At 36.8% G+C, this 24,291-nt stretch overlaps 1 protein-coding gene and 1 pseudogene across 7 annotated transcripts in view; one reads left to right on the forward strand and one right to left on the reverse strand.

Moving 5' to 3' along the window:
• Positions 1-24,291, reverse strand: part of AGO3 (argonaute RISC catalytic component 3) — a 126,826-nt gene that overhangs the window by 92,453 nt on the left and 10,082 nt on the right. For 2 of the 7 annotated variants that reach the window (XM_089896116.1, XM_089896102.1), the window contains exon 1: positions 13,707-14,018. In XM_089896116.1, coding sequence (XP_089752242.1) covers positions 13,707-13,927 — 221 coding nt within the window. In that variant the 5' untranslated portion in view covers positions 13,928-14,018. Of the gene's footprint in view, positions 1-1,578; positions 13,674-13,706; positions 14,019-24,291 lie in introns of those variants that run through there. The other 5 variants (XM_022575221.3, XM_089896127.1, XM_022575219.3 and 2 more) reach the window with 5 other exon arrangements.
• On the forward strand, positions 10,362-13,131 carry LOC149750789 (large ribosomal subunit protein eL21 pseudogene; annotated as a pseudogene).

Genomic DNA, 24,291 nt, shown 5'->3' on the forward strand with positions numbered 1-24,291 from the left:
AGATACCGACTAGAAGATTGAAATGAATAATGTCTACAATCCCCTCTAACAGCAAAATTTAATTAAGAGAATATCAAATAATGAAACTGCAGATCATAGCATCAGATACAGAAACTCCTTTATAAATAATTACACTAAATATTGATTTGAAGTTAAGGCTTCTGAGCCTTTACAGAATGGTATTAGAATTCTATGTACATTGGGCAATTTTAACTTTAACCTCTTACTAATATGATATAATTAAATGATATATTTAGACTTTTAATGGCACTTTATTATGCAAATTAACAAAATGACAAATGCAGGAACTGCAACTTGTCTTTTTTTTTTTTTTTTTTTTTTTTGCGGTACGCGGGCCTCTCACTGCTGTGGCCTCTCCCGTTGCGGAGCACAGGCTCCGGGTGCGCAGGCTCAGCGGCCATGGCTCACAGGCCCAGCCGCTCCGCGGCATGTGGGATCCTCCCGGACCGGGGCACGAACCCGCGTCCCCTGCATCAGCAGGCGGACTCTCAACCACTGCACCACCAGGGAAGCCCAACTTGTCATTTTTTATCTCAAATGATACTATAGCAAAGCGTAGTTTATTAGAATATTCATCAGGCAGGCATGTGAAACTAGAGGAAAAACTCTCTAAAACAGTAATTTATCTAGTCATCTAGTCAGCTGTAGCAGCAAAGGTACTCACTATATTATGAAGAAAGTTTGAACTGAGAAATGGCCAACTTGAGGAGCCTTTAAAATATGTGGTAACATATGTACTGGAGAAAAAATAAGTAGACATGAGTTTTTAGTCCCACCCTGCCACTAAATTGTTGGGAAATTTACTTGGCTTCTCTGAATTTAGTTCCTTTATCAATAAAAATGACATAATAGTCTCAGGGCTGTTATAGGGACAATGTGGGATATTAGTGAAAGTACCTTGGGGGAAAACGGTAAATATGTATCATACTGTTTTTATATAAAAATTTAAGCATAATTATCTCAAAATTGTACTTCAAGAATGATACTGAGGTACGGAAGTCTTCCTAACAACAAACATACATTACAATGCAGTAGCATCAAATATAGTAAATAATACAAACAATGAATTCTGCTAATTAACAGAAACTGTGAACTGAATTTTCCCTACATTGTAGTTTGTGGAGCACTAGTCTTTTATTATAACAATGAACAATGGGGGGAGGAATCTTTTGTTCAAATGTATTAACTTCAGGATAACATTTTAAGCGTGTACTGTTAAGCCAGCTTCTTAGCTTACAATAAAAAGTAAAGCTACCAAAACCAAAATACATAAAATATTTTAACTTCTAAAGCAGTATGTAGGAAAGAAATTTGGGAAAGAAAATCTGAGTAACTGGGTATAAGAACTTCTAACCAATCTTTAGTAGCTTCCTTTTACTAATAACCTTAGTCTGAAGAGGGAAGAATTCTTGCAGAGAATAATATGATGCACTTTTGTAGAACCTCAGGACAGAATTTTAAAATCCTGAAGAATATCTGGCAATCACTACAAAAATGGAACCTCCCTGAGTACATTAGGTCTTACACAGGGCTAACAGCCTACCTTCCCACTCTTACCTCAACCACCACTTCCTATATTCTGGTACCAAGTCTTTTGACTGACTCCATCATGCTCTGGTGCACAGACTGTAAAGTAAAATTTAATATTGTTTTCAGTAAGTTCCACTTTACCACCTGACTCATACAGCAGAAAAATGGTAGGAGAGGGAAACTTTAACGTAAAAAGGAGAGGAAATTATTTTCCTGTTAATTGTTACTATAAACTCACAGAGACCCGTCTTCATCTCGTTTTTAGGTACCTCTTAATTCTCTGCTCCCAAAAGGTAGAATGGGAAATATTATTTTAATCTTTAGGAGAAGACGTAAAATAGTATTTTCCTCTAAAAGTGACTATTCACCTTAGTTTAATATTCCCAGTTACAATAAATTAACCTGCCACTATAATACAGACAGAACAAAGGAAGATTGCTAAGGTATAACAAGACGCTAAAATCACCCAGAGGTTTATAAAACACAGCGAAAACAGCTGACAGCCTCTCCTAGTATCCTTCTAACCTCTAATTTATCTTCATAACTCTGTACTAAGTAGCAGAGAAGGTAGCCATACCTTTGCATCAAGTTAAAGTTTAAAGATGCAGAGTAGAGGAGAAAGGAGTTATACTTTAGATCAACTTTTTAATACCTTATAAAATTTGTAGTACATCAGAGCATTTTACCATAAACTATCTTCACTGCTAATTCATATGGGTGTGAATTCTTTCATAATCTTATATAACCACACTAGCTAATCTAGTAACCATTTCTAGTATTCACAAACAATTGATAGATTACTTTAGACTGAGCAATCGATTTTTAACTCAATGTGGCTTATACTAACAATTCTCCTCTAGAACACTTCTCCCTCAGGCCACCATTGACTTCTTAATAGACATAGCCTCTTTTCAGTCTCTACGTTCCTCGCTTCTTTTAGCATTTGCCACTGTGATCAATCCTTGAAAATCACAATCCGTCCTTTACTTTCTCTGAAACAGCTTTTACTTTGTCCCGGTTCTCCTACCTTTGCAATCTCTAAGTGTCTTCACTGGCAACCTGAAACAATAGTATCCCCAGAGATCTATTCTCAGTTTTCTTATCTTGACGCTACACACTCTCCCTAGCTTTTAACTATCACCTATATGCTGACACATCTCAAATCTCAATCTTGACTTATTTCCTGAGCTCTAGGCGCTTATTTCCAATAATCTATTGAACTTATCCATTTTGATGTTTCTCACACAATTCAACCTCCAAATAGTCAAGAGAAAATAAAAAACTTGGTCCTTTCACCATCTGTATTTCTGTTAAAGCCATCAACATTGTACAAGCAAGGAACTATGAAGCCATTCTTATCTCTTCCCTTTCTCTACACACCTAAATTATTCATTCTTCTTCTAAATCTTACATCTAAGCCTTTGCTCCACCGCCACTGCCACTGCTATTAGTTAAGTCTTAGAACACACGATCTCTAATCTAAAAAAGTAGGTACCAAACACGAATTTGAAAAGATACAAGCACCACGATGTTCATAACAGCAGTATTTGCAATAGCCAAGACATGGAATCAACCCAAGTGCCCATCAACAGATGAATGGATAAAGATGTGGTGTATGTGTGTGTGTACACACACACACACACACACACACACACACACACAGAATGGAATATTACTCAGCCATTAAAAAGAATGAAATTGTGCCATTTGCAGGAACATGAATGGACCTAGAGAATATTACGCTTAGTGAAATAAGTCAGACAGAGAAAGACCAAATACTGTATGGTATCACTTATATGTGTAATCTTAAAAATAATACAAATGAATGTATATGCAAAACAGAAACAGACTCACAGCTATAGAAAACAAACTTCAGTTACCAAAGGGGAGTGAAGAGGGGGGAGGAACAAATTAGGGCTATGGGATTAACAGATATAAAGTACTATATATAAAATAGGTAAGCAACAAGGATATATTACATAGCACAGGCAATTATAGCCATTATCTTGTAATAACTTATAATGAAGCATAATCTGCAAAAATACTGAATCACTATGTTATACACCTGAAACTAATATTGTAAATCAACTATACTACAAATTAAAAAAAATAGGGGACTTCCCTGGTGGTCCAGTGGTTAAGAATCCCTCTTCCAATGCAGGGGATGCAGGTTCGATCCCTGGTCGGGGAACTAAGATCCCACATGCCGCGGGGCAACTGAGCCCACGAGTCACAACTAGACAGAAGCCTGCGCACCGCAACAAAAGATCCCGTGTGCTGCAACTAAGACCCAACGCAGCCAATAAATAAATATTAAAAAAAAAGTATTAGAGGTGCTAGTGACTATGCTGGAGTATGAGAAAAAATGGTTAGAAGTATTTATATTTAATTTTCATCTAACAATTACAAATTGAGATGGACTAAAATTCATGAATAGGGATTGACACTGGTATCCTCATTTAGTCCACATCTGACGATCAGGTGTAACATATGTAGGTACACAAGGAATCCAAAGAGAATAATGGGAGTTCTGCAACATAAGAGTTAACAGTGGAACTCCCACTCATTCATGCATCTTCAGCATGTTGTAACTTATTTCCGTTGAAGTGTGTGGCACATATTCTATCAGGTTTTGGTACAGTAATCAGAACATGTCAGATTACTAAATCTATTCTTAAATAGTTTATTTCAAAATATTGTTTCCCACCTTTAATTTTTCTATAGTTATGCAGTGTTAGAATAGTAGTACATGTCCATAAATTAAAGATTTTTAAATGTGTGTGTGTGTGTGTGTGTGTGTGTATATATATATATTTATTGTTGAATGCATGGGTAAGTATGTTTTAACTAATAGGGATGCATGATCAAAAGTTTGAAGACTACTGCAATCGCCTTCCAAATGTTCTCCATGACCCTGGTCTTTCTCTTCTCTAATTCATTCTCCCCACTGCCATTAGAAATGCTTCTTTTTTTTTTGGCTGCATCATGCCACTTGCAGGATCTTAGTTCCCTGACCAGGGATTGAACCTATGCCCTTGGCAGTGAAAGCATGGAGTCATAACCATTGGACCACCAGGGAATTCCCTAGAAATGCTTTTATAGAACCCTCCTACACTGTGAGTGGGAATGTATATTGGTGCAGTCACTATGGAGAATAGCATAGAGGTTCCTCAAATATCTAAAAACAGAGTTGCCATATGATCCGGCAATCCCACTCCTGGGCATATACCCAGACAAAACTATAATTCGAACAGATACATGCACCCCTATGTTCAGTGCAGCACTATTTACAATAGCCAAGACATGGATACAACCTAAATGTCCATCGACAGATGAATGGATAAAGAAGATGTGGTATATATACAATGGAATATTACTAATCCATTAAAAAGAATGAAATAATGCCATTTGCAGCTACATGGATGGACCTAGATACTATCATACTAAGCGAAGTAAGTCAGAAAGAGAAAGACAAATACCATATGATATCACTTATACATGGAATCTAAAATATGACACATATGGGAATTCCCTGGCAGTCCAGTGGTTAGGATTCTGCGCTTTCACTGCTGAGGGCCTGGGTTCAATCCCTGGTCGGGGAACTAAGATCCCACAAGCTGCGTGGTACAGCAAAAGAAAAAAAAAAAGACACATATGAACTTATCCATGAAACAGAAACAGACTCACAGACATAGAGAACAACTTGTGGTTGCCAAGGGGGAGGGCGGAGGGGAGGGTTGGACTGGAGTTTGGGACTAGCAGACGCAAACTATTATATATAGAATAGATAAACAACAAGGTCCTACTGTATAGCACAGGGAACTATATTCAGTACTCTGTAATAAACCATAATGGAAAAGAATATGAAAAAGAATGAATACACACACACACATAAAAAAAAATGAATCACTTTGCTGAGCACCAGAAACTAAGACAACATTGTAACTCAACTATAATCCAATTAAAAAAAAAAAACACTGAAAAGAAAGAAAGAAAGAAATGCTTTTAAATATAGGTGTTCCTCATTTGCTCAAAAGCCTCCAGTGGCTCTCTACTCTTTCTGAATTCACAAGCCTTGGCATGGATTTAAGATCCTTTATAACCTACTTGCTGGCCAACTTTTTCAGACTCTAGCTACTCTATTTATACTGGCCTATTTCTGTTACATAAACATGTCACACCTTTGCTCATGCTCTTTCTCTATGGATTATTCTTTCCCCTAGTCCACTGGGTAACTATTCAGCTCAGGTAACAATGTCATGTACCCTATCTTCCTCGCTAACCAAAAGCAGGAATCTTTTATCACAGCATATACTGCACATCTCACAGAACTTGTCACTCTGTACAGACTATATAATCCTTGGCAGGAATCATGTCTTATTTATCTTGTTATCTCCAGAACTTAGCACAGTGCCTGACACAAACAGGGGCACAATAAGTTAAACAGTTAATGAAAACATAGGGAAGTTTTTAAAAATGATCTTTTTAAAAGTTACTGCAGGCTTTAGAATTATAGTTCTAGTCAGGATCCATATATCCTGAAATCTAGTACTAATAGCATTCTGCTTTGGTACAATAATATGGTACATTCAGATAACTGCTTTAAATTAATTTAACTCAGCCTGAGAAAAAAAATGGAGCATACTAGAAGTAAACAAGTCAAGGCACATCCTACAATGGAATACTATACAGCCGTTATTGTAATTTAAATCTACACAAATAGATAGATATTAGGAAAAAACCCTACCTACTAGTCCCTGATGTTTAGACATGTATTTATTTATAAGATTATCTTTGAATTTCAAATATATTGTAGGAATATTAGCCAAAAGGTTAATTTCTACTAATTTATTTAAATGCTACTTTAAAAGAATCTTGAGATTTGAAATAATCACCATCTATTAGCTTTCCTATCTTCCAAGTGACTAACAACTAACAAGGAAAATAAAACTTGCTTTTTTTTTTTAACTGACATATTTTGCATGATATAGTTTCCCCAAGATAGCTAAACATTCAAAACTATACCATTTGATTTTCACCGGCAGTGTTTTCTGGTGTATGTCTTCTAAATCATTTTAATCAGAAGTATACCCCTCTACAGATAAGACACCAAAAGAACAGGTGGCAAAAGAAAAAAATAATTGGACTTCATCAAAATGAAAAATGTTTGTGTTTCAGAGGATACCATCAAGAAATTGAAAAGGCAGCACAAGGAATATAGCCAATATTTTATAATAACTTCGTATGGAATATAATCTATTAAATATCAAATCACTATTTTGTATACCTGAAACTAATAATATAATATTGTAAATAAACTATATTTCAATTAAAAGAAAAAAATTTTTAAAAGGAAATAAAAAGGCAAGGTGCAGAAAGGGAGAAAATTTTTGCAAATCATCTTATCTGATAAGGTATAAAGAACTCCTACAACTCAGTAACAAAAAGGCAAATGATCCAATTTAAAAATGGGCAAAAGACCTGAACAGACATTTCTCTGAAAATATACAAATAGCCAATAAGTGCACGAAAATATGGTCAATATCACTAGCCATCAGGGAAATGCAAATCAAAGTAACAATGGGATACTACTTAACAGTCACTATGATGGCTATAATCAAAAAGACAGATAAATGTTAATGAGGATGTAGAGAAACTGGAATCACCACACACTGCTAATGGAAATGTAAAATGATGCAGCCACTTTAGAAAAGAGTCTGGCAGTTCCTCAAAAGGTTAAACACAGAGTTACCATATGATTCCCCTCTTGGGAATACACTCAAGAGAAATGAAAACATGTCCCACACAAAATTCTGTACATGAATGTGCATAGCAGCATAATTAAGAGCCAAAATGTGTAAACAACTCACATGTCCACCAACTGATGAACTGATACACAAAATATCCATACAATGGAATATCATTAAGCAATAAAAAGGAATGAAGTACTAATACATGTTACAACATTATGTGAAAACATGAAATGCAGCTTCCCTGGTGGCGCAGTGGTTCAGAGTCCGCCTGCCGATGCAGGGGACACGGGTTCGTGCCCCGGTCCGGGAAGATCCCACATGCCGCGGAGCGACTAGGCCCGTGAGCCATGGCCGCTGAGCCTGCGCGTCCGGAGCCTGTGCTCCGCAACGGGAGAGGCCACAACAGTGAGAGGCCCGCGTACCGTAAAAAAGAAAAAAGCAAAAAAAAAACATGAAATGGGGCTTCACTGGTGGCGCAGTGGTTGAGAGTCCGCCTGCCGATGTAGGGGCCACAGGTTCGTGTCCCGGTCCGGGAAGATCCCACATGCCGCGGAGCGGCTGGGCCCGTGAGCCATGGCCGCTAAGCCTGCGTGTCCGGAGCCTGTGCTCCTTAACGGGAGAGGCCACATCAGTGAGAGGCCTGCATACCACAAAAAACAAACAAACAAACAAACGTGAAATGAAAGAGGTCGGTCACACAGAAGGCCACATATTGTATGATTCTATTTATATTTAAATGTCCAGAAAAGGCAAATCTACACAGACAGAGAGTAGATTAGTGTTGGGCAGGGACTGCAGGGAGGGAGGCAATGGGGAGTGACTGCTAGTGAGTATGGGATTTCTTTGGTGGAGGACAAAATGTTCTAAAGTATGACTGCAGTGACAGTTGTACACAGTGTTCACAGTTGTACACTGTGAACATACTAAATGCCACTGAATTGCACACTTTAAATGAGTGAATAGTGTAGTATGTGAATTTTATATCAATAAGGATGTTATTTAAAAAAAGGAATGTCCTGTACTTCCCTGGTTGCGCAGTGGTTGAGAGTCCACCTGCCAATGCAGGGGACACGGGTTTGATCCCTAGTCTGGGAAGATCCCACGTGTCGTGGAGCAACTAAGCCCACGAGCCACAACTACTGAGCCCGCGTGCCTAGAGGCCGTGCTCTGCAACAAGAGAAGCCACTGCAGTGAGAAGCCCACGCACCGCAACGAAGACTCAAAGCAGCCAAAGAAAAGAAAACAAACAAACAAAAAAACCTAATGTGTTAAAAAGAAAAAAAAGAATATCCCTTTCTTGGCACACTACCCTGTTATTACACTATGCCAATAATATTCCTAATAACAGTAGAAGAGAGTTTCTTCAAACACTCTGACTTGCTATTTCTATTTAAAAGCCAAAATCATATCAATATAGATTTTTTTCCTTCTAAGATTCAATCATTAGAATTACATTACATCCATATGCACTATGCACACTCAGCACTATGTCATTAATCATAATAGAATAGTAACAGCAATCATACTAGTACAATGACTATAAGATAATGCTTAATTTGTAAAAGAAAATTAAACCAAAAACTTCGATCACAATCTATTACCAACTATTTCAACATTCCTTCAAATCTTTATGCAAGGAGATCTTATATTTATAATCATGCTGCATACACAACTTTCCCCATCTATTTCACTATTTAACAATTTTGAATAAATATGGAACAGTCTATTCATGGTTTATCCTCATATATATTTAGTAGCTGGACAAACTAGCATAAAAATCTCAAGTTACAGATTTTATACTTTAGGTCATAATATTTCTAGAAATTAATTTTTAAGACCATTCACTTGTTAAAAAAAAACAAGAAACATCTGAAATCTGCTTTACATGCTCTTTTAACTAATGATGATTTTATAATCAAATCATTAAATTGGGAAAAAAAGAAACACATAGACACACACTCCCCAAAGAAGTGAGGAAAGGATAAAAAAGGCAACAGACAGAAAGTCTAAAGTAGAAAAATTGACTCACAAGATGATTCACAAGCATTTCCTGGATATTTTGTCCAAGAAAACTCTTCTGACTAAAGTGGAAACTTGTTTGGCTGCAATACATCATTCTACTATTATGATTAATGCCACAGTGCCAAATATTTGAGCATGTGGCATATGGACAAGAGAAACCTCATATGTGTTGATTTAAATACTGCTGCATTTTGGCCCATAACTGTTTAGTTCATATTGAAAAGGAATTGTAAAGTTCTATTGAGTTTCTTCTAACTTCTAGAATTCTAGTTGTTGAAGTGTAAGAACTGAACCAATTTAGGAAGCCCACCAACAATTTTAACTGACTAATTACATGATATTGCAAAAAGTGAAGACAAAAGCTAGGCTTTTGAAGAAAATAAAGGGAATAAGTTTTGTGGATGTTGACATAATATTAAATCAATATTATTAACAAAGTATAAAGTTGGTTAACACCAATTTTAGAGTCCCAAGGAAGTCCTATAGCTCCTATCAAAACTCAAATAAAATGTACACGATAAAAAAAATTTCCATTTGGGAACATCTAAATTGCAGATCCTTTACTCCTACTGACAAATAACGTAAGAAGACAAAGCAACATAAAGATGAAATACAATTAGGGATGCCAAAAGGACTGTAAGTTAAAACCAGAATGTACCACACTAATTTATTATATACATTTTCTTCCCAAACTTAACCTACATGTGAAACTCTATGGTACGCAACTTCATATACACACATATAACATGTGATTATTCCTCTACCAAAAAAAGGTAGGAAAAAGAACAAATCTAATAAACAATTTTGTTCTTTTTTACCCAACGTTATTGCCAATGCCCTAGTCCCTCATAACTCATCTGAAATATTAAAAAAATTTTCAATTGACATCCCTCTAAGTCCCAAGCCTCCAACTCCTACCACTTCCTCAATTCCATCCCATTTTGTCTTCAAGTGATTTTGTTTTTCTAACATTTTCGTCATATAATTTTCCTATTCAATAAATAACGTATAAGAATTCTTCACTATATACTGCTAAAGTTAGGGGCAATTTTTTCAGGCAGGGCAAGGTGAAGAGGCAATAATAAGGAATTCAGCTAAGAAATATCTGCCTTAGACATTCTATCAGTTAAGAGACTTCCTTAGATTAATAAATGCCTTTTAAAAATGTAAACATCTACCAGAAAGGTCAGAATTATCCTTCATTCAAATTTACACATTAACACCCCCGTTTTGAGAAACAAGAAAAAGGGAATTTGAGAGTGCAGCATGAGACAGTTGGTCCCTGTAAGCCCAAAGACAGACAAAAGAGAAGGACACTAACATAAAGACTAACCTATATATCCTAGGAGAGAAGGGTAGGGAACTGAAAATCCATATCTAGGCATACAAAGCCCTCTATAATGTCCAGTTCTCTTTCCTGTCTCCTACCAACACACTCATCCCATTTTACTTTTATAAGCATTTCATTCATTTTACTGAGTATTTATTATGTGCCAATCATTGAGCTAAGATCAGGGCTACAAAGATGATGATAAAGAATATTACTTTTCATGAAGAGGTTATACTGAGAGAAGAGGGTAACAAATAACACACTAAAAATACTGTAATGAAAGTGTACACCAACCAAGTACTACAAGGTCATAGTAGAATGAACTACCATCTGGCCTTTCGGCTGGAACCACCATCTTCCAATAATTCACCAAAATGACCAACACAAAGGGAAGGAGGAGGGGTACTTGCTATATGTTCTCTAGGCCTTTTAGAAAACACGGAGTTGTTCCTTTGGCCACATACATGCAAATCAAGAAGAAAGTGATATTGCAGATGTCAAGCGAATGGGCACTGTTCCATAAGGAATGCCCCACAAATGTTACCATGGCAAAACTGGAAGAGTCTACAGTGTTACCTAGCACAATGTTGGCATCGTTGTAAACAAACAAGTTAAGGGCAAGATTCTTGCCAAGAGAATTAATGTGCCTATCAAGCACATTAAGCACTCTAAGAGCCAAGACAGCTTTCTGAAATGTGTGAAGGAAAACGATCAGAAAAAGAAGGAAGCCAAAGAGAAAGGTACTTGGGTTCAGCTGAAGCGCCAGTCTGCTCCACCCAGAGAAGCACACTTCATGAGAACCAGTGGAAAGGAGCCTGAACTGTTGGAACCCATTACCTATGAATTCATGGCATGATGGGTGTAAAGAAAACAAAAGACCTGGACTGTACATATGTTTCTCTTAATTGAGTAGAAGTGTTGTGTCCCTTCTCCCAAAGAAATATTTAAAGCACATTTTAACTGTGTCCGAATTCAGTGGGTGATGTCTTTACTTTTCAAATTTAGTTGTTTTTCTTCCTGAAAGATGTGAGGTAATTTGTTGTGCAATATACTCCACTGGTTAATAAACTGCCAAATATTATTTGTAAAAAAGAAAAAGAAAAAAAGAATGAACTACTATCTGACTATGGAGCTCAAAAGGTTTGTCTTGAAAAATAACAGAAGTTTGCTCTAGGTAAGGGCAGAGAAGGCATTCCAGGTAGGAGTTGCAGAATATGAAAAAAGATAAAGGTTAGAGCCAAACTAAGAAAGGTATGCTATACTAAATTTGGGATATTATTCTGTAGGCAATAGGGAGCTGAATACATTTTAAAGTAGGGGAGTGATATAATCAGATTTCTTATTTAAAAGAATAACTACGCCAGAAGTATGGATACTTATCGAGAATGGGGAGAGAAAGAAATGTTAGGGGAGACCAATTTGAAGATCATTACAATAGTCTAGAAAACAAATAAGGGTCTGAAACCAAGGTGGTAGCAGTATGGATGGAGAGGGGTCAAATTAGGGAATAATTTCTGAAACAGAAGCAATAGGACTTGATAACCAACAGGAGGAAAAGGAAGGTCTAGTTTGGGAATTTAGGTAGAGGAAAAGAATATAGTAGTATGAGCGGAGTGTGGGGATGGGGATTGAGAGAATAAGTTGTTTTGACCTGTGTTTGAAGCACTTTATAGATATTCAGGTGTCAAGTCTGAAGCTCAGGAAAGAGGTGGAGGCTACAGCAAGATTAGGAAGTCATGTACTCACAGATGGTAGCTTATTTTAGTACCTGACCAGAACCTCCCCCTTAAGCCTGGCTTAGGCTCACTAAACCTGGTTCTTCTCAATTGTTGTACCTTTGTTACTGCTGCCTCATCTTAAAAAAAAAAAAAAAAAAAAAAGTGTTCTCTTTATTACATGATCTGCAGTTCTACCAACTGTTTAGCCCAATTCCTTTCCTTCTTGCTTTACAAATATTTCTTAATGACTATCAAGTCAGGATTCTGGAGTGCTGGTCTCACCTTTGCTATTAGAAATGTTGTTGAGTAAGCCTCTCAACCTTTCTGGATTTCAGCTACAAAAAAGGTATCAGGAGAAAAAAAAAAAAAGGCATCAGATTAGTTGATATTTTAAGATTCCTCCACTTGTAATACTCCACAACTTGCTTCCTGACCTCAGAAAGAACTCTTTATTACATGTTAATTATAACACTCATATGATGGTTTTCTTTTATATGTTATTAAAAAGTCTCTTAGTGCTCATTCACGTCATATTTCTTATGTGTCTTATCTCTTCTTCTACTAAATTACAAATTTCTTGACAGCAATAAATCTACGTTTTAAATGAAGGCTCTTAATAATAATACTTACTGAGTAAGAAAAGGCTGGGGTATTTGATAGTACAAACTAAAAGGCTAAATTGAACATCATTGTTTTCTAAATATTTTGTCCATAAGTCATTTTTTTTTTAAAACCCTCCTTTGTGGTATACATCACGTCATAAATTCTTTTTCTGTTCCTGTATTATCTAAACCACATCCATATCCATAGTATTTGGGGGAAGTGAAAGAAGCTTATTGAAAGCAGATTGATAAATCTTTATATATCATACATACTTGTTCCTATAAAAGAGTAGGGAACAGTTAGGAGTTGAGGATCAGGAGAACAGAAGGCATGAAACCATGACAACCACCATCATCTTAAAGGGAACATCACGAAAGGGGTAAATAAGGTCGAGGTGGGGTGGGGAGAAAAAAGAAAGCACCGATAAATATTACCTAATAGCAAAGGAAAAAATGCTCAGTCTGATTTCAAGAGCACATAAAAATGACTTGCACCTTTTCTATTATCACAGAGGAAACATATGAATTTATGTTATAATGGAAAAATTTCAAGGCTGTTTGTAGATTTTTCCCATCATCACACCTCTGAAGTATAGTCAATTTCAAAGCAAATTACCATCTGTTCTTGGTCAAACTGTTAGACATTATCATTGCTATTTAGATATACAAGATAAACATAATTTCTAAAGCAAAGACAAATACCAAAAGCAAAAGATCTCTGAATTCTTACCTGTTCACTCTCCTAGGACACTTGTCTGGTTTAATATCTACCTCATAGAGGTAGACATCAATCTTTGGAATTTCAACTTGAAAACAGTTAGCCAGCAACTTAATGGGTTTGCCCATGGTGCCATAGCCAGGTCTTCTGGGCACCATGAGTAGGGGCTGGGCCCCAACGGGTCCTGCCAGGGAAAGGGAAAAAAAAGAGAGACACACTCTTACAAGATGCATTTAATAATCTTGTCAACCAGAGTAAGTTAGAATTTTAAGTACAGCTGATAATGCTTGAAGCCTAGTGCTGAAAGATGACATGGTTTCTAACACCAATTTCTTTCACCCCACTTTACTTTCCTCATTAAAACAAACATACAAAGAAACAAAAACTGGGTACCTCTGGAAAATTGTTTTGGAAGGGGTAGAAAGGAGCACACAAACCCAGGTGAGCATAAACAAAGCACAAATCGTATCTAAAATGTATGCAACCAATACCAAAGTAAACTTAAAGAAGGGTAAGAGCAGATGAACAAAATAAAAACAATATACAATAAAAAGGAACAACAAACTCAATTATTTGAAAAGATAACTAAAATTGATAAATTCCAGTGACTTTTATAACAGAAGAAAAAAAGGCTTAAGTAACCAATATAAACAGAAAAAAAAGTATCAGTATCACTACAGATACAGAAGACATTACAAACATTGTTAATAAATTTGAAAGTTTGATGAAATAGACTAAGTCCTAGAAAGATACAGCTTACTGGTACACAAAAGCGTATAAAATTTGAAAAGTTCTCTTTTCAAATAAAATAAAATGTAAAATGGTGCAGCTATTTTGGAAAACAGTACAGTGGTTCCTCAAAACATTAGAAATAGAATTACCATACGATCTAGTAGATCCACTTCTGGGTATAAACCCAAAAGAATTGAAAGCAGGGTATTGAAAAGATAATTATACACCTATGCTCATAGCAGTACTATTCACAATAGACGAAAGGTGGAAGCAACCTAAGTGTCCACTGACGCATGAATGGATAAAGAAAATCTGATATATACCTATAATGGGACATCAATCAGCCTTAAAAAGGAAGGAAATCCTGACACATGCTACAACATAGATGAACCTTGTAGAGGTCATGCTAAGTGAAATAAGCCAGTCACAAAAAGACACTGTATGATTCCACTTATTAATACCTAGAGTAGTCATATTCATAGAGACAAAGTAGAAGGGCGGTTGCCAGGGGCTGGGGGAAAAGGTAGAAAAAGGAATTGTTGCTTAATGAGTATAGTTTCAGTTTTGCAAAATGAAAAGAGTTCTGGCGACTGGTTGCACAACAATGTGTATGTACTTAACTACTACTAAATTGTACACTTAAAAATTGCTAAGATAGCAAATTTAATGCTATATATATTTTATCACAGTTAAGAAAAAAACAAACCCTAGGTGATATCTAGCATTAAGTTTTTGAAGCTCAAAATGTTGTAGCTTTGTTAAACAAAATTCAAACAATAAATTCAGTTAGTAAATATTATCTAAATAAATTTACATTTAAAATATCTGAAAAGTCCTGTAACTATCTGAAAAAATTAAGTCCACAATTAAAAATATTCACACACATGCACACACTAAAAAATTCCAGATCCAGATGACTTCACTAGAGAATTATACCAAACATTTAAGGAAAGAAATAATACTAATCTTAAACAAATTCTTCCAGAGAATAGGAAAAAAGATAATTAACAACTTTTCTTCACTGTGGATGAAAGTACATTAAAGTGCCACCTGCATCACTTATTTTTAAATTTTGTTTTCATATATTTGTAAGATCTTTTCTGAGGGCATAATCTTTCCTGCTATCCTAAACTGAGATAGGTAATAATGAGTAATTCTAGACTAGGTCATAGTTCTGGCTCTGCCATTTATCTAACCACTTGACCTTAGTTAAATATTAATAGCCCTGAAATTCTATTTCCTGATCTATAAAATGGAAACAATACCTAATCTGCCTCTTTCTTATGAATCCTGTCAGGATAAAATCAGAACATGAACAACAGATAAAATTTATCAAGCTCTTACCAAACCTTGCAATAATTTTTTTTCTTACTATTGAAGTATAGTTGATTTACATTGTTGTGTTTAATTTCTGCTGTACAGCAAAGTGACTCAGTTATACATATATATTCTTTTTCATATTCTTTTCCAATGTGGTTTATCACAGGATATTGAATATAGTTCCCTGTGCTACACAGTAGGACCTTGTTGTTTATCCATCCGATATATAATAGTTTACACCTGCTAATCCCAAACTCCAAGTCCTTCCCTCCCCAACCCAGCCTCTCCCTTGGCAACCACAAATCTGTTCTGTCTGTAGTCTGTTTGTCTTTCATAGATATGTTCATTTGTGTTGTATTTTAGATTCCACGTATAAGTGATATCATATAGCATAGTCTTTCTCTTTCTGACTTACTTTGCTTAGTATGATAATCTCTAGGTCCATCCATGTTGTTGCAAATGGCATTATTTCATTCTTTTTAATGGCCGAGTAATATTCCATTGTGTACATATACCACATCTTCTTTATCCATTCATCTGTTGATGGACATTTAGGCTGTTTCCATGTCCTGGCTATTGTAAATAGTGCTGCTATGAACATAGGGGTGCATGTATCTTTTCGAATTACAGTTTTGTCTGAGTATATGCCCAGGAGTGGGATTGCTGGATCATATGACAACTCTATTTTTAGTTTTTTGAGGAACCTCCATACTGTTTTCCATAGTAACTGTACCAATTTACATTCCCACCAACAGTGTAGGAGGGTTCCTTTTTCTCCACACACCCTCCAGCACTTATTATTTGTAAATTTGATGATGGTCATTCTGACTGGTGTGAGGTGATACCTCACTGTAGTTTTGTTGTTTTTTTTTTGGCGGTACGTGGGCCTCTCACTGTTGTGGCCTCTCCTGTTGCGGAGCACAGGCTCCGGACGCGCAGGCCCAGCGGCCACGGCTCACGGGCCCAGCCGCTCTGCGGCATGTGGGATCTTCCCGGACCAGGGCACGAACCCGTGTCCCCTGCATCGGCAGGCGGACTCTCAACCACTGCGCCACCAGGGAAGCCCTCTCACTGTAGTTTTGATTTTCATTTTTCTAATAATTAGCGATGTGGAACATCTTTTCATGTTCCTGTTGGCCATCTTTATGTCTTCTTTGTAGAAATGTCTATTTAGGTCTTCTGCCCACCTTTTTTAATGGTTTTTTTGTCATTGAATTGTAGGAGCTGTTTGTATATTTTGGAAATTAAGCCCTGTCGGTTGCATCACTTGTAAATATTTTTCTCCCAGTCCGTAGGATGCCTTTGCATTTTGTTTATGGTTTCCTTTGCTGTGCAAAACCTTATAAGTTTGATTATAAATCATACCAACGTTTTCTTAGGTCAGTCTCCCAAGGCAATAGAAATAAAAGCAAAAATAAACAAATGGAACCCCAAACTTCATAATGATTTTATAGATGAGGAAAACTGAAATGATTTGCCTAAAATTTCATAGCTAGTAAGTAGCAGAACTGGGATTGGAACCCATTCTGCTGTGCTCTCTATTGTGTTCCATTGATATATTTGTTTATCCTTTTGTCAATAATACACTGTCTCGATTATGATATTTTACAGTAAGTTTTGAAATCAGGTACTGCCAATCAGTTCTCTGACTTTAATCTCCTTTAATATCACGTAGCTGTTCTAGGTATTTTGCCTTTCCCTATAAACTTTACAATCACTTTGTCAATATCCACAAAATAACTTGCTGGGATTTTGCTTGGAATTGTGCTAAGTACATAAATCAAGTTGAGAAGAGCTGACATCTTTATACTGAGTCTTCCTATCCATGTATAATAAAATATCTCTATTTATTTAGATTTTCTTTGATTTCTTTGATTTTTTTAAACCAGAGTTTCGTAGTTTTCCTCACATAGATCTCGTACGTATTTTGTTAGATTTATACCTAAGTATTTCTTTCTTTTCTTTTTTTGGTGCTAACGTATAAGGCTACAATAATCGCGACAGTGTGGGGTTTTGTCACAAAGAATAGAAAAATACATCAGAGGAATACACAGCCCCAAAATTGAACCACAAGTCAACTGATCTTTGACAAAGGAGCAAAGGCAATTCAACGGAAAAAGCAGTCTTTTCAAGCAATGGTGCTGATAAACAAGTGGATGGATATCCACATGCTAAAGGGAGAAAAAAAAAAAGAATCTGGACACAGACTTAAAACATTTTTCAAAAATTAACTCAGGGGGTACTTCCCTGGTGGCGCAGTGGTTAAGAATCCGCCTGCCAATGCAGGGGACACGGGTTTGATCCCTGGTCTGGGAAGATCCCACATGCCTCGGAACAACTAAGCCCGTGTGCCACAACTACTGAGCCCACGTGTCACAACTACTGAAACCCGCACGCCTAGAGCCCGTGCTCAACAACGGAAGCCACCGCAATGAGAAGCTCACACAAAGAGTAGCCCCTGCTCGCCACAACTAGAGAAAGCCCATGCGCAGCAAAGAAGACCCAACGCAGCCCAAAAATAAATAAATAAAATAAATTTATAAAAATAAAATAAAGGGAAATAGTCTCCCAACTAGTGGTTGTCATACAGAATGTCTGATTTTCAGTAACCTATTCTTAATTATTCCATCCTCTTAAGAAGGCATTTTGCTCCATCTTATCCAGATTTTTTAGTTTTCTTTAGTGGAAGTTCTGAGCCTAATAAAATAATCTGTCTACTCCACACGGAGAAAATTCTATAGCTATTTAACTACCTGCATTTTCTTACAAATTGAGTGACCTGAGGACAGAGTTTATGAGTGACTCATATTTCTATCCCTAATACTAAAGAGCACATCATATTAAGTCCCTTGTTCTGATTCCACGATTACAAAGCAACCTTCTGATTACTGTCTGTATACCCATATAGATGGCCAGAGCGAGATAAGTCGCTGACTAGTCAACATGAATCTTCTTTATGCTCTGGAAATAGTATTTTTCTTTGTAAATAATTAAATTGGCATTATGACTTATATATTAGTTTCTTGTGAACTTGGTTAGCATCAATCGGTCCCTCAAGGTGATGATCAGCTCTGGATGCCTGGCAAAACCAAGCATCAGGATCTGCAAAGCTAGGGACCAGACTGTGGAGCACAGTGACCCTCTGTCACACTACCTCATAAATTTGTTTGAGTAATCTGAATCCCTTCCATTACATTTTCAAGTTTCACAGTAGCAAACACACTGTATATAAAATGTTATATTCTGTTCCCACTTAACATAGCCTCATAAGCATATCTGTATTACTAAGGTCTTCATATTCATAATTTTAATGGTTATGTAATAATACATTAAGTTGATGAAGTAAACTGACCAGGTTCCACTCAAGAATATTTAGCTTGCTTCCAATGTTTCACTATTATAAATAGTGAAACCTTTTCCTCCACCTACTGGCTATTCTCTTGAAAACTACACACTCTCTCACGTACTACATGAATACCAGCAATTGATATGTTCTTACGTGAAGTTGACACCACAACTGACTCATCTAGGGATGGACACCAGAACCAAGAGAAAGTAATAAGCCTTTTCCCTGGGACTTTTTTTTGGTTTTAACTTGGGACCTAAACAACAATCAGGTATTTCCTCTTCAGGGACTAAAGCTGTGAGATATAATAGCTGTTGGAGATCAGGTGTTCTCATGTGTAGAAAAAGCCAATCAACAGTGAGAGAAAATGGAAGCTACAAGTAGAGAGCTACAAATAGAGAGAAATCAAAATAAGAGATGGAGTAGTCTGATACCATGAGTTACTAGTTCCACCTGCTCCAGATGCAAGCTCAGCTACAAACCGGTTCTTCCTATTGCTTGCTATTCAACCTGCCTTGCGTTCCATGAGCCAATAAACCCCTTTTGCTTAAATTAGTTTCTGTTGGATTGCTGTTATTTGCAACTAAAACTCTTAACTGATAAAAGGAGTAATTATATTAATTACTTCAACTGAAGTATGGTCTCAAACCTGAGTTCAAATTCCAGATCTAATGACCAGGGGAAAGTCACAGCCTCTAAGACTCAGTTGCCTATTATTATTATTATTTTCACTTATATGTGGGATCTTTTTTTTTTAACATCTTTATTGGAGTATAACTGCTTTACAATGGTGTGTTAGTTTCTGCTTTATAACAAAGTGAATCAGCTATATGTACACATATATCCCCATATCTCCTCCCTCTTGCGTCTCCCTCCCACCCTCCCTATCCCACCCCTCTAGGTGGTCACAAAGCACAGAGCTGATCTCCCTGTGCTATGCGGCTGCTTCCCACTAGCTATCTATTTTACATTTGGTAGTGTATTTTTAAAAATGATATTTAGACTGCACAACACAATGATTTGACATACCTGTGCACTGTGAAAAGATTCTCCCCATCAAGTTAATTAACTCATTCATCACTCCACATATTCACCTTTTTTGGGGGATGAGGGGGGACTTAGAACATTTAAATTCTACTCTCTCAGCAAATTTCAATTATATAACAGAGTATTATCAACTATAGTCACTATGTTATACATTAAATCCTCAGACCTTATTTATTTTATAGCTCAAAGTTTGTACCCTTGTACCAACTTTTCCCTATTTCCCCCACTCCCTGGCAACCATTTTTCTACTGTTTCTGTTTGACTTTTTTTTTTAGATTCCACATATAAGTGATACCATGTAGTATTTGTCTTTGTCTTATTATACTTAGCATAGTGCCCTCTAGGCTCATCCATGTTGTCAGAAATAACAGGATTCCCTTCTTTTTTTAAGGCTAAGTAATATTCCACTGTGTGTATACGTGTGTGTGTGTGTGTGTGTGTGTATACACATATCACATTTTCTTGATTCATTCATCCGCTGATGGATACTTAAGATAGTCTCCATACCCTGGCTACTGTGAATGCTGCAATGAACATTAGAGTACAGATATCTCTTCAAGATAATGGTTTCGTTTCCTTCGGATATATACCCAGAAGTGGGATTGCTGGAATATATGATAGCCCTATTCTTTTTTTTATTTTAAATATTGGAGTATAGTTGATTAACAATGTTGTGTTAGCTTCACGTGAACAGTAAAGTGATTCAGTTATACATATACATGTGTCTATTTCTTTCAAATTCTTTCCCCATCTAGGTTATTACAGAATATTGCACAGAGTTCCCTGTGCTATACAGTAGGTCCTTGTTGGTTATCTATTTTAAATACAGCGGTGTGTACATGTCAATCCCAAACTCCCAATCTATCTCTCTCCTCCACCCTTCCCCCCTGGTAAAGGAACATATGGTAGCTCTATTTTTAATTTCTTGAGGAACCTCCATACAGTTTTCCATCGTGGCCGTACCAGTTTATGTTCCCACCAACAGTGTATAAGGCTTCTCTTTTCTCCACACTCACAACAGCATTTATCATCTTGTCTTTTTGATAAAAGTCATCCTAACAGGTATGAGGTTATATCTCACTGTGGTTTTGATTTGCATTTCCATGATGACTGGTGATGCTGAGCACCTTTTATGTACCAGTTGGCCATTTGTATGTCTTCTTTGGAAAAATGTCTATTCAGGTCCTTTGCCCATTTTATTTTTTTAATAAATTTATCTATCTATCTATTTATTTATGGCTGCATTGGGTCTTCATTGTTGGGTCCTCGTTGCTGTGCAGGCTTTCTCTAGTTGCTGCGAGCGGGGGCTACTCTTCGTTGCGGTGAGCGGGCTTCTCATTGCAGTGGCTTCTCTTGTTGCAGAGCTCAGGCTCTAGGCGTGTGGGCTTTAGTAGTTGTGGCACGCGGGCTCAGTAATTGTGGTTCGCAGGCCCTAGAGCGCAGGCTCAGTAGTTGTGGTGCACAGGCTTAGCTGCTCCGCCCTTTGCCCATTTTTTAACTGAGTTGGTTTTTTTTGCTACTGAGTTGTAAGAGTTTCTTGTATATTTTGGATACTAACCCTCTATCAGTTATGTGGTTTGCAAATATTTTCTCCCATTCTATAAGTTTCCTTTTAATTTTGTCAATGGTTTCCTTTGCTGAGCAGAAGCTTTTTAGTTTGATGGAGTCTCACCTCTTTACTTTTGCTTTTGTTGCCTTTGCTTTTGCTATTAAATTTTAAAAATCATTGCCAAGACCAATGTCAAGGAGCTCACGTGCTGTTTTCTTCTAGGAGTTTTATGGTTTCAGGTCTTCTGTTAAAGTCTTTGATCCATTTTAATTTCTATATATGGTATAAGTTGGGGTCTAGTTTCATTCTTTTGCATATGGCTATCCAGTTTACCCAACACCATTTATTGAAGAGACTATCCTTTACCCACTGTATAGTCTTTGCTCCTTTGTCAAAAACTAACTGACCATACATGCATGGGTTTATTTCTGGGCTCACATTGATCTATGTGCCTATTCTTATGCCAATACCACACTGTTTTGACATAACTTTATAAAATAGTTTGAAATCAGGAAGTTTTCTTTGTTCATCCTTCTCAAGACTGCTTTGGCTATTGGGGGGTCTTTTGTGGTTCCACATAAATTTTAGGATTGTTTTTTCTATTTCTGTAGAAAATGCCATTGCAATTTTGATAGGGACTGCACTGAATCTGTAGATCACTTTGGGTAGTGTGGACATTTAAACAATATTAATTCTTCCAATCCATGAGCACAGGATATCTTTCCATATATTTGTGTCTTCTTTGATTGCTTTCATCAATGTCTTATAGTTTTCAATGTGTAGATCTTTGACTTTCTTTTTTTTTTTTTTTGGCGGTCTGCGGGCCTCTCACTTTTGTGGCCTCTCCCATTGCGGAGCGCAGGCTCTGGATGCGCGGGCTCATTGGCCATGGCTCACGGGCCCAGCTGCTCTGCGGCATGTGGGATCTTCTTGGACCGGGGCACGAACCCGTGTCCCCTGCATTGGCAGGCGGACTCTCAACCACTGCGCCACCAGGGAAGCCCCTAGATCTTTGACTTTCTTGGTTAAATTTATTCATAAGCATTTTATTGTTTTTGATGCTACCATAAATGGGACTTTTAAAAAATTTATCCTTTTGATATTTAGTTGTTAGTGTATAGAAATGCAGTAGATTTTGGCTTTTTTGTTATAAATTTATTTATTTGGCTGCATCGGGTCTTAGTTGCGGCACGCAGGATCTTCGTTGAGGCATGTGGGATCTTTCGTTGTGCTGCATGGGCTTCTCTAGTTGTGGCACGCAGGCTCCAGAGCATGTGGGCTCAGTAGTTGCAGCACGTGGGCTCTCTAATTGTGGCACATGGGCTCTAAAGCGCACTGACTCAGTAGTTGCGGCACGCGGGCTCAGGTGCCCCACGGTATGTGGGATCTTAGTTCCCCGACCAGGGATCAAACCTGCGTCCTCTGCACTGGAAGGCGGATTCTTAACCACTGGACCACCAGGGAAGTCCAGAAATGCAATAGATTTTGCATATTGATTTTGTATCCCGCAACTCTACTAAATTCATTTATTACTTCTAATAGTTTTTCATGCAGTCTTTAGCGTTTTCTATATATAATAGCATGTCATCTGCAAATAGAGACAATTTTACTCCTTCCATTCCAATTCAGATGCCTTTTCTTTCTTTTTCCTGCCTAACTGTTCTGGCTAGGACTTCCAGCACTATTTGAATAAAAGTGTTGAGAGGAGGCTTCTTGTCTTGCTCCTGATCTCAGAGGAAAAGCTTTCAGCTTTTCACCACTGAGTATGATACTAGCTGTGGGCTTTGTCATATATGGCCTCTCTTATGTTGAGGTACATTCAGTTACCTTATTTTAAAAATGAGATAAAATGACCTATACATTCTAGATGTGCCTGGCACAGAAGCCATTAAAAAAAGTAGTAGCTCTTCAATAAATATTAATATAAATAAACAGCTACAACATTTCACACAACTATGCTAAGTGAATTTCTCTGCATCAAGCACCTACTGTTTTATTTGGGGGAGCTACAGAGGGAAAGTGGCATATAGAATTTTTTCCTTCAGATAAATTTCAGAAAGAGACCTACCAGATCAAAGGATAGGAACAGAAACATGTTTCTGACTCTTGGTATTTACTACCAAACTGGCATATAAATGCATTACTATCACCAGATTTCTCTCCTATGCCCTCTCTAGCATTAGGCATTAAAATTTTAAAAAACCTTTTATGTGTTTAAAAAAATAACTTTCTGCTGTTTTATTTACATGTGATGACTATCAAGATTGGCTTAATAATAATGCTTCATTTTTCTATAACCCCCATTCTCTTCTGAAATTCACTGCCCCCATAGACAATTTTTTAAAAATCAAAAACATAAAAAGTCATTTATCTATTCTATTTATTGAACAATTATTATGTTCGAGGTTTTATAGATACATGGATTAATTAATAAGTCAGTTACTTTGCTTAAGTAGTTCACAATATACTCGGGGATAACCCAAAATTACAACAACAATAACAGCTAACATGTATTGAGTATTACATATCTGATATACATTTGGTGATTTCTTACAACATAACTTTTGAGGCAGGTACTATATTATACTGAGGAAACTGAAGCA

Source organism: Delphinapterus leucas, chromosome 1, assembly GCF_059928025.1.
Source record: "Delphinapterus leucas isolate spDelLeu-1000000601 "Yukka" chromosome 1, BTC_Dleu_Yukka2, whole genome shotgun sequence".
NCBI lineage: Eukaryota > Metazoa > Chordata > Mammalia > Artiodactyla > Monodontidae > Delphinapterus > Delphinapterus leucas.